We start from the raw sequence: 17,045 nt of genomic DNA on the forward strand, positions 1-17,045 counted from the left end.
AGCGCAAAACTAGAACCAATTCTGAACTATCCAAGGCCGAAGTCAATCAGGGACATCAGGAGACTGATGGGCCTCATGGGGTTCTATCAGAAGTTCATTCCCAGATATAGTCATTTGACAACGCCTATAACGGATTTATTGAAAAAGTCCAAGAAATTCAAGTGGACTGACGAAGCTGAACTAGCACTAGAAGAGTTAAAGTCAGTTTTAACGTCTGCACCAGTACTGGCAAACCCAGACTACACAAAACCTTTCATTATAGAGACTGACGCCTCGCAATTAGCTGTAGGAGCGGCTTTGTTGCAGCAATTCAACGATGGAAAACGAATAATTGGGTATTTCAGTAAGAAATTATCCAGCACTCAGAGAAAGTATGCTGCGACAGAAAAAGAGTGTCTAGCAGTACTTCTGGCTATTGAAAATTTCCGCCATTATATTGAAGGAACTACTTTCACTGTTGTAACAGATTGCAAGAGTATTACATGGCTCTTTTCAATCACGGCCGCAAACGCTAATTCAAGACTTCTTCGATGGGCACTTAAGTTGCAATCGTACGATTTCACCTTACAATATCGCAAGGGAAAGGATAATGTACTGGCAGACTGCCTATCACGAATAGAAAATATTCAAGTTATTGACGACGAACATCAAAAACTAATTGATAATATCAAGAAACAACCTCAAGACTACAAAAACTTTAAGGTGATAGATGATAAAATTTATAAATTAGTGAATGATACTACAAAATTCACAGATAAGCGGTTCGAGTGGAGATATTATCCCACTTCAGCAGAAAGAGAATCATTGATTGAGTCTATCCACAATATTGCCCATCTTGGCTATGAAAAGACTCTCAATGCACTTAAACAGAAGTATTTCTGGCCAAAAATGGCTTCGGATGTTAAGAAGTACTGTAAACAATGTCTAGCGTGCAAAACTTCGAAAGGGATTAACGTGAATCCAACTCCACCTATGGGCTCACAAAAGAAATCTTGCGACTATCCATGGCAATTTCTCACGCTTGACTACGTTGGCCCTTTTCCTCCCTCAGGCAAAGGAAGGAGTACTTGTCTATTAGTAGTCACAGATGTGTTCACTAAATTTATAATGGTTCAACCATTCAAACAAGCCACTGCGTCGTCGCTCGTTCAATTTCTAGAACAGGCCATATTTCTGTTGTTTGGAGTGCCAGAAATTATTTTAACAGATAATGGTTCGCAGTTTACGTCGAAGGAATTCGCCACATTACTCAAACGGCATGGGGTAAAACACTGGCTAACACCTTCGTACCACCCTCAGGTAAATAATACTGAGAGAGTAAACAAAGTAGTAACGACAGCCATAAGAGCTACACTTAAGGGTAACCATAAGCAATGGACTGAAAACTTGCAGGAAATTGCATGTGCAATACGCAATTCAGTCCATGATTCCACAAAATTTACACCATATTTTCTTACATTTGGTCGTAATATGATTTCCAATGGGAAAGAATACGAAAATATAAGAAACGGAAGTGCATCGCCAAATACTACCTTAAGTGAAGTAGAAAGAGATGAATTGTATAAAAATGTAAGGGAAAACTTAGCAGAAGCCTACCAAAAACAAGCGAAATACTATAATTTGCGATCTAATAAGAAAGCTCCGCAATATCAGGTAGGAGAGAGGGTTTTGAAAAAGAATACCACTCAATCGGACAAATCAAAGGACTTCTGTGCTAAATTAGCACCTAAATACACCGAAGCTTACGTCAGAAGAACTTTAGGAGACAGTTACGAACTGGTAGATAAGAATAACAACAATTTAGGAATATTTCACGCTAATTTTTTAAAGAAATTTTAGAGAAAAGAAGTTCAAGCTATGACATGAGAGTAAAATCGAAATGTACAAGAATAACACAAAAAACATCAGGGAAATCCACCATAAACGATGGTAAAAATAGGTGTATTCAAAGCTAGTGTTAGTAAATTACAAAAATCGCAAACCTAGCCCTAAAAGTTACTTAAAAACTAGATTAATTGCTTAAAATTATTAGCTTACACTATGTTCTCACCATAATTGTCCTTATTCGTTAAATTTTATCGTAGCCGTAAAGTTTCCCCTTTTCGTCGCTGTCTGGAAGATTGTGGTGGTCGAATTGTACGTTTATCGTCCTGAAATTATAAGAGTTTAGTTATTTTTACCTAAATTGTCGGATTTATGTACTTACGTGTTTATTTTAGCGGTCCAATCTTTGCTTATTTTGTTTCAAGTTCCTTTTCGTTGTTTCTATTGCGTCCATAAAGATCCAATACTCTGGTTTTGCCTGTTTGTTATCCATCCATTTTTGTTGTTCCAATCCATCAGTTTTAGAAGAAATTCCAATAGTATTAAGTCCGGTCCATAGCTCAGTCCAATAAGAATTACACAACCAGTTAGATAAGCTTAAAATCCTCCATTTTGTAGTATCCTCCAATTTCCCATGCCCGTTCAGTTCATTATTTAGTTTCCTGTAAATACAAAAGAAGCAGAGAAAACTTTAATACTTTATCCAACTTACCTTATAAAATTACTAAAATATTAATACTCCCCCGTTTTTTTCCGTTTATTTGTCGAAGTTTTCAACAATTTCCATTGCTGTCTTGTTTTCATTTTGCTCTGTCCACTCTGACCGACGGTTTGACGTTTGTCGGGATGGCATAGTCTTTTTCACATCCAGAGCGACCGCGCGGATGACAGTGACAGTTCGCTAAGCTGTCAAAGTAGTTCATGCGATGTTATAGGTCTGTTCGATATTCTCATTTTCGGTTTTGGTTAGAATTCTATGTTTTTCGTCAAGTTTCAAATTGATGGGTAGAATTCGTATTGTGGTCCTGTAGGGATTACGTTTAGGCAATTTTAAATGCGGATTGTGTCAAAATGAGTTTTGATGTTGCATTTAATTGCAGTTCGTTGAGTGATCAAGTTATTGACGGCAAATTTTCCGTTGTTTGATCATGGTTTACGTTACGTTCAGTTCAGTTGAGTTCAGTTAGAGAGATTATTGAATAGAATTTGTACGTTGATGAATGAATGACCTTAGTGTATGTTACTTTTTTCAGTTCAGTTTAGTTTTTGTGGAGTTGCAACGCTTAAGTTTTTTGTAAGTTATGAAAATTTGATCAAGTTATTGATCAAATTTTCATAAAAATGGATGGGGTGATGTAACGTTTTACGTTTTTTGTAGTTTAAAAACATTAATAATAAACAAAAAAAATAAACAAAAAAGGATTTTAGTTTTTTATAGCGTTGAATCAAAATATTTTGTTTGCGTTCGTAAAATGCAGCGATCCATGTAGCGTAAGCGTATGTGGATTGCGTTTGCCATAACGAATTGGTGAAAGCTTCGCAAAGCGCCATGTACACATTTTGGCGGATTACAGGCGTAATTCAGATTTGTCGCCATACCTACCATACGCCATGCAAAAGCAGTTGGCGCGATTTTCTATAATAGTTGCTTTTTGTTTGAATAGTTGGACGGTCAGAATAGGCAGTTTCTTGGCGCAAGAGTTTCTTCGACTCAATCATTTCGCTACGAAGTTGGCTGGAGAGCAGAAGTGCGCGAGTCGTGTGATAAAATTAAGTTCAGTTGCAGTAAATTTTAAAAGTTGAAGTTAAATCTGGTGAAATTAAATTTGAAGTCTTAGGTAAAAGTTAGTGAGTGAGTTTGAAAGTAACAAGTTGTGTTAAACGTTTTGTGTATTTCTTTCTTTAGAGGACTGAGGTCCGTGAATAATTCGCGTTTCTGCGCAAAAGGTTTTATTAAGTTTATCTCAACGGAAAAAGGTAATTATAATTAATTAATTGCATGAAGACTTAAAAACTAATGTGATTTCGCGTTGGACATGCAGCGCCCTGCGCTTTTTCCGTACGGCTGGATTTTACGTCGGCATTCGGCATCCGTCACCGCCGAATCGTGATTTTTGGTAGTCCGTTCGTCGAGAATTCCGGAAGTCCGTTCATCGTTCAGACCCGTGTGCAGTGCAAAGGCCCGCCTTTAACAGGTAGCTAAACGGAGGCGCGAGTGAAGTCGCTCAAGTTCTTCAGTAGCGAATTTCTTCCTTCGGACGTCAATTACCGAGGGTAAAGGTCCCATCACGTTACACTTTGTGGACCATTTCATCGAGAGTTCGGTTCGTCGAAGCGTGACGTCAATTGCACGCCGCGAACCTCGATCCTAACCCAAAGATAGGGCTGCATTACTCCCCGCTCGGATTAGCGGACAGGTACGCGAAGCCGGGTCGCTGGGTACGTGTATTCCTATTGGCAGGAGCGGATCGTCCCGGGTATTACTTGGCGAGATCGCCGTTCTACTCTCGTTTTCCGAAATCGGAAGCTTCCGTTCCAGCCGCCACTCCCTCCGCAACGTTATTCCGGCCATTTTGCACGCGGGTCAAGTCATCGCTGCCCGCCAATTTGCAGCACGGACACGCCGGTGGTCGCCATCTCGTTACCGCCATCGCTGAGGTCGATCGTCGCCATCCCATCGAGTCTGCGAAGTCGACATTTCGGTTCCCGTCAACGAGCCTTCATCGAGTTAACGCCAAAATCCTGCGCAGGTACGTCAAGAGCTTATTTTACATGGCCATGTTTGCTCTTTTCCATTCCGTACGGTTTTTGCTAGTCCAACCCGAATGAATGGTGAATCGTTTCCTAAAATAAACCATTTTTGAAGGAAGATTAGTCACTTTTTCCGTTACGTTTAACTATGCTTAAATAAAACTACTCGCTAACTTACATTACGTTTCGTTCCGTTTATTAGCTCTTTTGAGTAAGCATCCTCTTCTGAATTCCCTAAAACTTTAAGGCTGTGGAGGAGTAAAAGTCATTCTTGCGTTTGATTTTCTAGAGTTGTTTACCAAGAACCGTTCAAAACTCTCCCAGAGAGAAAAGTCTCTAAACGTCGGGCAAATCTGAACACGACTGGTGGTCTCTCATTGAGAGTGGCGCTTAAGCACCGAGTTTGCTAATAATCTCTAGTAAAGTTTTACGAACGGTTACAACCTATCAAGTTTCACATCGTGCATTAAATACAGTATACTCTGAACTTTTTCGTCTTTAGCGACTTTCAATAGAAATCAATCTGTTTTTCTGTTGCAAATAATATTGAATCCAACTGAGATCAATATTAGGTATGGAAGTACACTTACAATCGATCTTTGATTCTAATTGAAACCAACCGTAAGAGGAACCTGTGGAGTACAGGTATACTTCGATTTAGTGGACATTTTGATTTGAAAATTGTTCATAAAATTGAAGCAAAATTTGTTTTCTATTTAGTTGAAATTTCATTTAAATTCATTATTATCGCTGAAAAACTAATTTTCGATACAAGGCTCAGTATTCCAAAGACTAAAGTTAACAAATTCTTGATAAAAGTAGTCCGTCATTTAATACCGTCCGTGCATTCTTATATAAATTGTGAATGTTTTTTTTAAATAATACTGTAAAAATACGACGAAACTGTTTTGATTTTGATTTACTTATATGTTCATTAGTGATGCAAATTTTAAAATTTTAGCTCCCCTATGCTTAAACGACTTATATTATAGTAAATAGCATCCTCCCAAAGTTTGAAATGAATTGGAAGAAATTTGACTGTGCACAGGCCATTTGAAGCTTATATGGAGATTACTATGGAAAACGCCATCCTTTTGTCTTCAGTCCTCTATCTCTTCATTACAATGTTATATGGAAAAGTGAACACAATCTTCTTATGTGAAATATTTTCAGCTACAACTTTGCCGAAGACCACATTTTGATTGGACGTCAGGAAAAATTGCATTAAACAAAACATCACATCAAAAAAATATCATTTGAGCATCGGAAATATTATGAACAATGTATGTTGATTAGTAACATTCACGGGGGACGGACCTGGTGTAGTGGTTAGAACACACGCCTCTCACGCCGAGGACCTGGGATCGAATCCCATCACCGAGATAGTCACTAAAAATTTCAGTGACGACTTCCTTCGGAAGGGAAGTAAAGCCGTTGGTCCCGAGATGAACTAACCCAGGGCTAAAAATTTCGTTAATAAAGAGAGAGAGAAAAAAAAGTAACATTCACGCACAACGTTTCAATTCAGTGACAAATTAAGCAAATAAATCGTCACACAAGCTGGTTAACTTATATGTAAGTTAATTGAATTTATTAGAAAATGCATTTCAAACAGCCAATTCTCAAAAACTAGACGTGCTATGATATTTTAGAAGTGGACCCGACGATGACCTGTAACGGCGTAAAAAAACTAATTTCGATTTGGTAAAACGAGATGACCGGCAAAACGACAAGGTACAATATACTTTGAGATTCCATTGATTTACAGTTCCATTCTAGTTCAATTCTAGTATAGACCTTTTGAATGTCGGTAAATATCTACGGGATTCCAATGGGAAATTTTTGTGATATCTGTAAGGATCTTTATAATTTCGAAAGGGATTTCTAATGATCTTTGAATTGTAACTACTATTACCGGAGTCCCTATAACTCCCATAATAATCTCAACATTCTTAATGGAATACAAGATTTCAACGAATCGAAATAAAAACAAGATAAGATAAGCAACTGAGCAATCTTACTGGACTCACAAGAATTTTTACGGAATTCAAAAAAAAAAATATTCTTAGACATTCCTATCAGAACTCCAAAAAAGCATTCCTCAAATCAACCACTTATGAACACCAGGTCCTAACAAAATAACATGAATACCACAGAATTACTTAGGGGTCATGCACAAATTACGTCACGCTCCGAGGGGGGGGAGGGGGTCAAGCCAGGTGTGACAAGCCTTATAAAATTTTTGAAGGACTCATACGAAAAACGTGTCAAAGGGGGGGGGAGGGGGTCAAAAATGTCGAAATTTAGCGTGACATAATTTGTGTACCATCCCTTATCATACAGAATACTAATCATATATATATATATATCTATTATCGGAATTAAACGTGCTGTAAAGAAATCGTAAGGAAGTTTGAAGGCTTAGAAAATCTACCGCAATTTCCCCAGAATGTCAAAAATACTAAGAAGTTTGTAATTTTATGACTGTTGTAATTTCAAGCTTTCTTCATTTTATACAGATTTTAAGCCAAAATTCCAAAATTCGTCCAACCCAGGTGCTGGCTAAGACGGGAAATCACACATCATAAAATTATGAGCATGAGCATAGATGGCCGTACATTTCATAATTGCTACATACTTAAAAAAAATACGGATTACGGTGAAATATCACCGTAATCTCAACAGCTAAAGGTTCGGTGAAAAATCACCGAACAATCTGTAAAATCGTTGAACAAAATCAAGAAAATTGTTTGAAAATCTGGAATCGAACTCCCGACCTACCGATCAGGAAGCAGGCTTGTTACCACTAAGCCAGCTTTCACTGCTTTTAAGTGGTGTGCAAAAACTGAAACAAAAGGAAGTTCATGCCTGTTGGAGCGGCTGTCACACGATTTCACAGAAGTTCGGTGAAAATAATGTTTTTACCGAACTGTTCGTTAGAATTTCACAGGGTTACAGTAAAATGGTTTGTTTCACGGATTTTTTCCGGTAAAATAGTAGTTTTCACCGATTTTCTCCGGTAAATAGAATCAAAACAATTACCTACTAATCTCGACTGCGCAACGAGCAGCTTCCTAGAAAAAACACGGAAACCGAAAAAAAATTCACTCGGTGGTGAACTAAAGGAACCGCTTGCTTGGGTTTTCGAAGTGCACTCTGTAAAATTATAATAAAATTATGCACTTAAAAAGTATGTTTATAGTAAATTTAGGCTACAAATCGTGTAACATTACAAAACCTTTATGAATTTGTGCGATTATTTCAGATGATGTGTAGTGTTAATATACGTCAAATCGGAAATTCCCTTTATGTGCATGATTTCACTCTGCATTTTACATGGATGTTCTTTATGTGCAGCATCAGTTGGCAGCTCATTGCTACACGTATGTTAGTAAACGTTCGTAAATGTTCGAAAGTAGTACGTACGACATACTCGATAGGTTTTTTATCCATAACAAAAGTGTAGTAAACTCTGTGAATTTTGTATTTGAGTAGATGCTACAAGTAGTAAAGTAAAGAGCTTTTTATCCATACCACCCATTGTGCTTGCTCGAGATAATTGACTGCCCTTCCACAGGTTCACAATTAGGAAAGGATGTTATGAAGCATGACGTAAATCTCGTGTTAATTAAATAACTCAATGCACTATGCACTGAAAAATGCATTGAAAATGTCATTTTTGTGAAATTACGTTCAATACAGTTCAGTTTTGCGGTCATTTTTTCACAACATACTCTCAATAATGTTTTGTTTCGAACAGTGAATATCCGAATACGATTAAAATTCTATAGCCTGAGAAATTAACTAGGAGTTCTGGTTACGGGTCGGTCCCCCAAGGAATTTCTGAATATCTTCAAAACCAGATGACCAATGATCAATATCGACACAGATCCTTAAACTAGAAGAGTTTTTTGAGAGCTTGTGAAAAAATGGTGCAAAAATATTGAAAAACAAAAAAGGTAAAACGATTTGAATTTGAATTTTGCGGTAAAAAATGAAGTTGCCGGTAGAGGGGTTAATATGGTTGGCATATATGAAGTAAATTTACACTATTTTTTCCAAGTGTGTAAGCTAAATAAAAGTGAGATTGTAACTACACACTCCACGTGATTTAGGGGGAGATCCCCCAGTACCAGACACTTAAGTCACTAAATTCATAATTCTAAAAATATTTGTTTTATGTGCTCGTGTTATCCATTTATGATAAATAATATCATTTTTATAGTGTACAAAAATAAATTTGAAAATATAAATATATATTTTGACATTGCATTTTGATGCTGTATTTTAGTACTAAATTGATCGATCTTGAAAGCTGGCACCCAATACCGGACGCGATCTGGAAATGCCTCGAATTCCGTAAATTTGGACATCATTGAATGCGTTTACCATAGGAATAGTAAATAATAGCCAATTCGATGCATTTGCAATATTTACAAGAATAATTTGAGTTTTTCTTAGTTTGCAAGATGTCCATCAAAAACCTTTTTCATATATGATGAAAAATAACACATTTTACGGTGTTGTTCTGAATGCTCATTTTTCTTAATTTTATTGCATGTTTGATACCACGATAGACGGAATCCATGGAAAATGAATGTATTTTGAGACACTGGTGCAATAATTACAAAGATATCATATAACAAATCAAGCTGTCCGAAACTGGGAGACAGGAGGTGCTTAACCAAAATTGTAATTTGTCCATATTAAGTTCAATTATGTTATTAAATACAATCATACTATCAAATAAGGATTATGTTCGAACATGCTTACGTGATCCAAAGTATTTTTTCATATTCAAAATATTTACTAAATTGGCTCAAAATTAAGTGGATACGTCAATCTTATTAAGATTTTCAAACTTTTGTACTTTTTAAAAAGGCATTCATATTTCAAGGATGTGTTATTCTACGTAAACATTAGTCTCCATAATAGCTTCCTTTTCTACTAATACACCATCTTGATTGGGCCATGATTTCTCAATGTTTCGACTTTGTCCGGTATTGGGTGCTGTCCGGTACTAAGGGATCTCCCCCTACGACTTTTGGGATGTACATAAAAGAAGCGAACCAAATGACGTTAATTTGTGTCGAATTTTAAATACGTTTGTACCTGATTTGGGAAATATCGATCACAGTTCCAGCGTTTTCGTATCCTTTAACATGTAAAATTACTTTTTTTGTTCAATAGACCTTCAAGGACTCGTTTTTGTGTCGTTCCATCACTTACATTATGTGTCATTCAGTCATAACGAGAATTACGTACACAGTAATTTTCATTATTTTTAAGGTAAAGATGAATCGAAGCCAAACATCAAATTTTCAAGAGCACGGATCTGGAGAACCAAACATTCGTTTGAGCTGAAAACCTAATCGATTGGTCACCACCAGCTAGTTACCAATCGATCAAGTTTTCAGCTTAAACGGATGTTTGGTTCTCCAGATCCGTGCTCTTGAAAATATGATGTTTGGCTTCGATTTATCTTCACATTAAGAGTGTGTTGCTTATTAACTTAAATTATCTGCTGCAGTGTATTCTGTGCTCTTTTGCATTTGACGTCTCTTTCTAGATATCGCTAATTTTTCGCTGTTGGATTTTTCTTGCTAAGATTACAAAAACATAATCCTGCGTTTTAAAGATGTAATGGACAAAGAGCTCCTGTACGTACACAGTTCGAACGAAACGTGTAAATTTCTAAGACATATAATGCACATAATCGGAGCGTGGTATATCATGGATTTTTACATGATATGTCATGTAAACTTCAATTATATATCATGTAATCCAGCAGGATCCTGAGTGATTACGTGACATATAACACATATTTACATGACTCTAGACTTAAATTTACATGACGTCATGTTTATATCACATGAATAAAGTTTACATGACGTGTAATCTTCATTATTATTAACTGTGTATGGTAATGATGGCTAGTCTAACAACCAGTTTGGATTCATTCTCGGGGTAATGATCAATTGCGCAAAATGTGCCTGTAAACGACATCTACGACTATTGCAACATTATCAAGGGAGTTGTCAAATTTCCTATTTTTAAGGCGCTTAGTCGCTACCAGCCCTGTGAAGAAAACGGAAAGCTTCTTAGTCCTGTGATAACTACTGGCATGAATTGAGGGAGTTATAAGCAGAGGGCTGTCAGCCAATTAGAACACTTGGAAACAGTAGAATTTTCTCTACTGAAAACCGACCAAAATGTCACTTACCCTTTGCGTTTGAGTCCTTTAAATATAGTAAATTAAAATTTCCAGTCTAAAAGTCCATAGCGTTAAAATTTTTCTTAGCCTCACTGTGCACACAATATTTGCAAACGTTTGTCCTACCCATAGTTTAGAACGTTAACGCCCAATTAAAGAATACAGTTCACAATCATGGTACTTATTCGATTTGAAGTGTATAGAACGGTTGTGCTACTTTTATGCCAGTTTCCCGAAGACTCCGTTTCCCCAACAGCCCATTTCCCCGGAAAGTTTTTGATGCTCATAATTGTCTTAACTGCATCTAATATCTAATCTGCACTCTTCTTCCTTGGATTGGTGGTTCATTCGAGTTTCAAGGCATTTTTAGTAATATATTTTTAGTAGAGAATGGCAAAATATCTTACCGTTTTTTTAGTTCACCACTTCTTCATAGATAACTATTCTGGCACATTCTTGAACTGCATCATTTTTTGGGAATTCGGAAAAAAGGATCATTCGATGAACTGATATTCGTAGACACGACATTCGGAAGCCATAGCCTCAAACAGTTCTCAGGATGATTTAACAGATAAATTGGGCATTATTATAATCTATGGATTTTGCTGTGATCAATTGGATGAGTCCATTAAGAATTGAGCCAGGAGTGAACCAAGTGTCATGTCTAGAGCCCGATGAAAAACTTCCTTTAAAAGATCTTCCAACTTCCTTTAAAAGAATCCAACAAAAAATCATGCCTAGCACTACTGGTCAGCTTTATGATATTTTTTTATATTGGGTTCCCTCGGTAAAGTTGTCTGATACTCGGCAGGAATACACTTTACGAGACATGAAGGTACTTAAGAGGCAAATTGTTGCAAAGTGTGAGCCAAAGCTTTCAGAATAATCCTAACCAAAATGTATCAAAAGTGTCGGCCGTATCTTATACCTCCCTACCTACTTGGGAACATTCCAACAAAAAAATCTCGCCCACAATTCGTCAGGGATATTCCCAGGAGTTGATTGAAGATTTTCTCAAGGTAACACCTCGAAAATCCGAAAACATTTTGCCGTACAAAAAATGAAGATATTGCCTGGTATCAAGCATCATCTTTGGAAGTTGTCGAATGATTTAAAAGAATTAGAATGAGCATTAGACTGATGCAAATTTTGAGGTTTCTGCTCCTCTATGCTTAAACGATGTCAATTACAGTCGCCTCTCCACATCTCGATATCGAAGGGACCATCAAGATAGGGAGAGATCGAGACAAGGAACACATTTTTGAAGAATACTAGATTGAAAAACACTCCGTTGCCAAGAAAGTAATACACGGAGGAAAAACACCCTAGTTTGAAACAACCAATTTTTTTTGTTGAATTTCAAACTAGCGATTTAGTTGTTTTTAACCTAATATTTGTTGTTTCAAGCTAATGATTTTGTTTGAAACAATCTTTTTTCATTGGCTGTTTTAAATTGAAATGTTTATGTTTTTTTAATGAGTATTATGGTTGTTTTAAACTAAAGTTTCAGTCAATATTAACAAACAGCTGGTTTGTTTTAACTAAAAACTAGTTTGTTTATGTCTCTAGCAAATTTTTAGTTTTGAATTAAAAAATAGGTTGATTCGAAGATACAATTATATTGAAACAAACTAAGATTTTGTTTGGATCAAAAACAACCAACAAATCAGATTGAAACAAACCAACTTCCTGTTTCTCTTATTGTTGGTTAGATCACAGTTATCTTTAGCAACTTCGCCATCTTGAAATATAGTTGCAATTGAAGAACATTTAAGAATGTGTCAGTAGTTTTTCAATTAAAAACATTTGTTCCGGAGGTAATTTGATTTGTTATATATTGTTTCTTAAACCATATTCAGTCAATAATTTTATTTTTCAAGTGTGCAGTCAAAAGAAGGCCATACAACATCCTTCGAAGTGCAGAGAAAAATGCTATGGAGGTGCTTCACTTATTTTTATTTTATTCCACAGCAACGGTAAAAGAGATTTTCTTTAACTTATTTGGATCTGTAAATCAAGCGCTAATCTAAAAATATCTTTTTCCTTTATAGAATCGAGAAAGTGCACAACCAAGACTCGAAATCGCTATTCTGAATTCCTTGATGAATCGTATGCTGTCGTTCAATCGCCGGAAGCCATTATTATGCGGATTTAATTACTGTGATTGTCTTTGAAACATTATTTTGTTATAATTTTTGTTATTTCAAATAAATTAGAACACATGAAAGATTTGTTGCATCAATTATAAATTGAAAAAATGAAAAAAGCAGCATAGTACCATAATCAAACCCAAACATCAGGTTAAATCAACCAGCAAATTTGTTTACTTTGAACTGATTCTTGGTTAATTCAAACAGCTTTTCTTGGCTTGAAACAACCTATATTTTTGGTTGTTCTCAGGACTGTCAAATTCAGCAACAAATCTAAAGGTTGTTTCAAACTAAAAATTTGTTGAAATTACCTGGAAAACCAAAAAACAAACAACCTGGAATTCTAGTTTGTTTCAAATGATGCATGTTGTTGATTTAAACCAGAATTTTGTTTGTGCATATTTCAACCTATAAATTTGTTTGAAATTAACTAAAAATTGGTTGTTTTTTCTAATTATTTTTCTCCGTGTACACAAACAGACGTCATTTTGCGCTCCTAATTTGTTTTGAGACCCAAAACTTTGGTCTAGTAACCTTCGTTATTGGTCATATCGACATACGGAGAGAAAATTGAAAACAAACAAACACCAGAAACACATCGAGGTATGGAGATATCGAGATAAGGAGGATATCGAGATATGGAGAGAGAAAATGTATGCAGACTGAAGGGACTTATGAAATCATCGACATAGGGAGAGATATCGAGATGTAGAACATCGAGATGTGGAGAGTCGACTGTATGATGAAAATCATTCTCCCAAAATTTGAATTGATTTGGAAGAAAATTGGTTGTGCACACGCTATTTGAAATTTATATGGAAATTACTATGGAAAAGTCCAACTTTTTGTGATCAGTCCTCTATCTGCTCTAATAATATATGAAAAAGTGAACACACTCTTTCCAAGTGAAATCTTCGCAGCTACAACTTTGCCGAAGATCACATATTGCTGGGACGTAAGGATAATTTATTATTTTTGATTTCAAAGTCTAAACCATGCTGAGATGATCAATCAATTACTTTCAGAGCAACACTGCTTTTTTGCTGTAGAACATAGTAGCCTGGATTACTTTGATCTATTCTACCCGCCAGGAGCACCATTGTTGCCTACCGAGCAGTTGGTTAAGCATGTAAATTGCAAACTCACTTTATGATTATAAATAGCAATTTATCCTGACGTCCAATCAAAATGGGGTCTTCGGCAAAGTTGTAGCTGAAAAAATTTCACATGAGTAGAGATTGTTCACTTTTCCATAAAATATTATGACGGCGAGATAGAGGGCTGAACATAAAAGGTGGGCGTTTTCCATAGTAATCTCCATATAAACTTCAAATGGCGTGTGCACAGTCAAATTTCTTCCGAATCACTTCAAACTTTGATAGGAGGCTATTTACCATAATATAAATCGTTGAAGCATAGGGAAGCCACAATTTCAAAATTTGCATCACTCTAATGAGCATCATAAGAGCCAAATTTTGTCGTTGATAAGAAGTTGTTCAACAGGAATTCTTTGAAAACCTGGTCATATATCCGCAAAAAATCTTCTAAGAACTCTACCAAATATCACTACGTCGTTAATCGACTAAAATAAACAAAGTAAGATACATTTAAAAAAATATATGACTCTCAGTAACTCAATAATAATTCTCACTTGCAAAACAAAAGCTAGGTAATAGAATCGCAAAAAAGATCGTTATTCTCAATGGCCCTCTCAGAAATCTTTACGGCCCTCTAAGGATCCGCAGACCACCGGTTGGGAAGCCCTGCTCTGGAAGCTTTTGAACTGTGCTGGGACATTGTGGTATGGTACCGAGAAGACTTCCGTATCAAAAAAAATCGCTACAGCGCGTCTTGACGATAGTTTGGTCGCCCAGACGCGCTATGGCGACTAATAAACGAAAAAAAAACACAGCAAGTTACACTTAAGAAATTTTCGTTTGACAAAAAGCCTTTCACGACTTGAGCGGGAATCGAACTTTTACTTTTTATTTCTCACAATTGATCATAACACATGGCTACGCAGCTAATAACATTGTACTGTATCTACGGAATAACTTGGATCTGACGTTTCTGGATCTAGTGCCTCTCTAGTTGAGGACCGAAGAAGTGTATTTTCTATATTTTGAGATGGTCAATCGGATTCTACTCTATGTTCTCCAAAGTTTGGAATTAAAACCTTATGTTCGACCTTTTCGGCGCATTTCCAATGGATGTAATCACAGCAATTCTTACACAATACGTTCTTCGTCTCCATCCATTTATTCTTTCTCATAAATAGCCACAATATCAACGACACTAAAGTACGTCCCAATGCCCAACACCAACAACCCAAACACCAACACTAACACATTCTTCCACAAGATCCAGTTCATTCTTCCGAACCCACCGGGCCATCGAAAGACGGTATCGATAACGGCCGGAATGATCACAACCAACGATCCACCGCTGATGGATCCAGTCAGCCCAACAAACGGTTCCAGCTCCGGAACACCCACGGCAATGGCCGTCAGCAAGACCAGCATACCGAACCGGAACGAGATCTGTGCAAAGTTGTGCCGTTTTGGGTCGATTTTGTGCTGGATCTTCCGCCAGACGATATCCGTTGGGACGTAGTTGATCAGGCCGGTTGACAGGATGATTGCTGTTATTGTTAGCAGCTGGGTTGATTTCGCTAGTCTGTATGGGTGAAATTTTGGGGTGGGTTAGTCAGGTGTGGGGTGGAGGCAATTTCGAATTCTTACGCTTCATTGGCCGGGAGATTGAGAGTCACTGAACCTTTGGTGTCATCACCGTACTGTGCGTAGCCTAAAGCTCCAACTATCGTGTAGAGAGCAGTTATGAAGCAAACAGCTACGTTTACAACACCACAATTGCCCAGCATATGCTCAGGACGCTTCATTTTATTCTCATTTGGGAGCACGTATTCGATTCCAAGAAGAGCGTACATAACAGTTCTGGAATGGGAAGTTAAGTTGGACGATTTGACACAAGAATTCTGGTAGTAGTTACCCGATGAACGCCGGTAGAGTATTCCAGGCGGGCCACATACTTCTGTTCTCCAGTGAAATGGGCTCCTTCAAGATATAGAACATGGTGATGCCGATAGCTGTTATAATCAATGCATTTGCTATAGCTGAGAATGGAACAAGATATTTCAGTTCACGTATTTGGGTAGTGAAAATTAGTGGGACAGCCGCTAGGAAGATAAACACGCGGGTGTCCCAACCCAGCTGGAAGTCGTGATTGACTATATCTTTCAATGTGTTTCCTATAAAGACCAAGTAAACACATATTAGCAAGTAGCTATTCAAAAGAAGCTGAACGTCGGTGCAACGCCTAGAAATGAAAAGTTGAATAATGGGACAATTGCAAGATTTTGACAACTTGTAAAAACCTGGCTAAAATGGCGTATTTTTTAACGCCACGGGGACCGTGAGTAAACACATTTTCTACTGTTTCTGTATACCCTAGCATAGGAACGAAGCTTCTGCGACAGGCTTTCCGGGATGTGCTAACCTAGAAGAACACGTAGAGTCATAAACAATCCTTAATCGTCTGTTCTGTTCATTACAGACCAGCAGATAAACACAGTGAGCATAAATAATCCCGGAAATGACTGTTCCCACGATGCCAAAAGCAAATCCTCCATTGCGGAACGCCAATGGCATGGAAAGTATTCCGGTACCCAACGTTCCTTTCACCAAATGAATCAGCGTCCCGATTGTTCTGAAATTTGTTCAACTTTATAGTTTCTTACAATTCACCCATGTGCCATCACTACTAACGAATTAGGTTTCTCGATCTTCCGATGCTCAAACGGATTATAATCCTTGACTTCACTAAAATCATGTTGTAAATGTATTAAATGCTTTTCTTCCTACAAAGTTAACTTTCTCTACCAACTTTTCAGCTCCATGATTACCAAACCTGTGCGAACCGTTCACTGCAAAAGCCCACTTTCAACTGAACTCCTTCCCTTTTCGATGGCACGCGAGCAGTACCAAACTGCCTTTGCAAACCAATTTATTGCTAATAACTTTTCCATTCCACAAAGTGCAACATTCAATAAAAACCCGATAACTAACGAAGCACATGTTTGCACCAGG

At 37.1% G+C, this 17,045-nt stretch overlaps 2 protein-coding genes across 9 annotated transcripts in view; both read right to left on the reverse strand.

Annotated features, from left to right (window-relative positions):
- LOC5579847 (probable Ras GTPase-activating protein) overlaps nt 1-17,045 on the reverse strand; it is a 538,326-nt gene that overhangs the window by 199,882 nt on the left and 321,399 nt on the right. The window lies entirely within an intron of this gene.
- Nucleotides 15,127-16,937, reverse strand: LOC5579845 (proton-coupled amino acid transporter-like protein CG1139). Of its 2 annotated transcripts, none has more exons than XM_021854132.1 (7): nt 16,839-16,937; nt 16,725-16,778; nt 16,515-16,665; nt 16,334-16,455; nt 15,949-16,275; nt 15,681-15,893; nt 15,127-15,615 (listed from the first exon to the last, which is right to left on the reverse strand). In XM_021854132.1, exons 1-7 carry the CDS (start codon nt 16,853-16,855, stop codon nt 15,198-15,200), a joined length of 1,302 nt encoding a protein of 433 aa, XP_021709824.1. In that variant the 5' UTR covers nt 16,856-16,937; the 3' UTR covers nt 15,127-15,197. The 2 variants fall into 2 exon arrangements, with proteins under 2 accessions (XP_021709824.1, XP_021709825.1); XM_021854133.1 differs by having other exon boundaries at nt 16,843-16,866.

The sequence above is a fragment of the Aedes aegypti genome, chromosome 3 (genome assembly GCF_002204515.2).
Source record: "Aedes aegypti strain LVP_AGWG chromosome 3, AaegL5.0 Primary Assembly, whole genome shotgun sequence".
Taxonomy (NCBI): domain Eukaryota; kingdom Metazoa; phylum Arthropoda; class Insecta; order Diptera; family Culicidae; genus Aedes; species Aedes aegypti.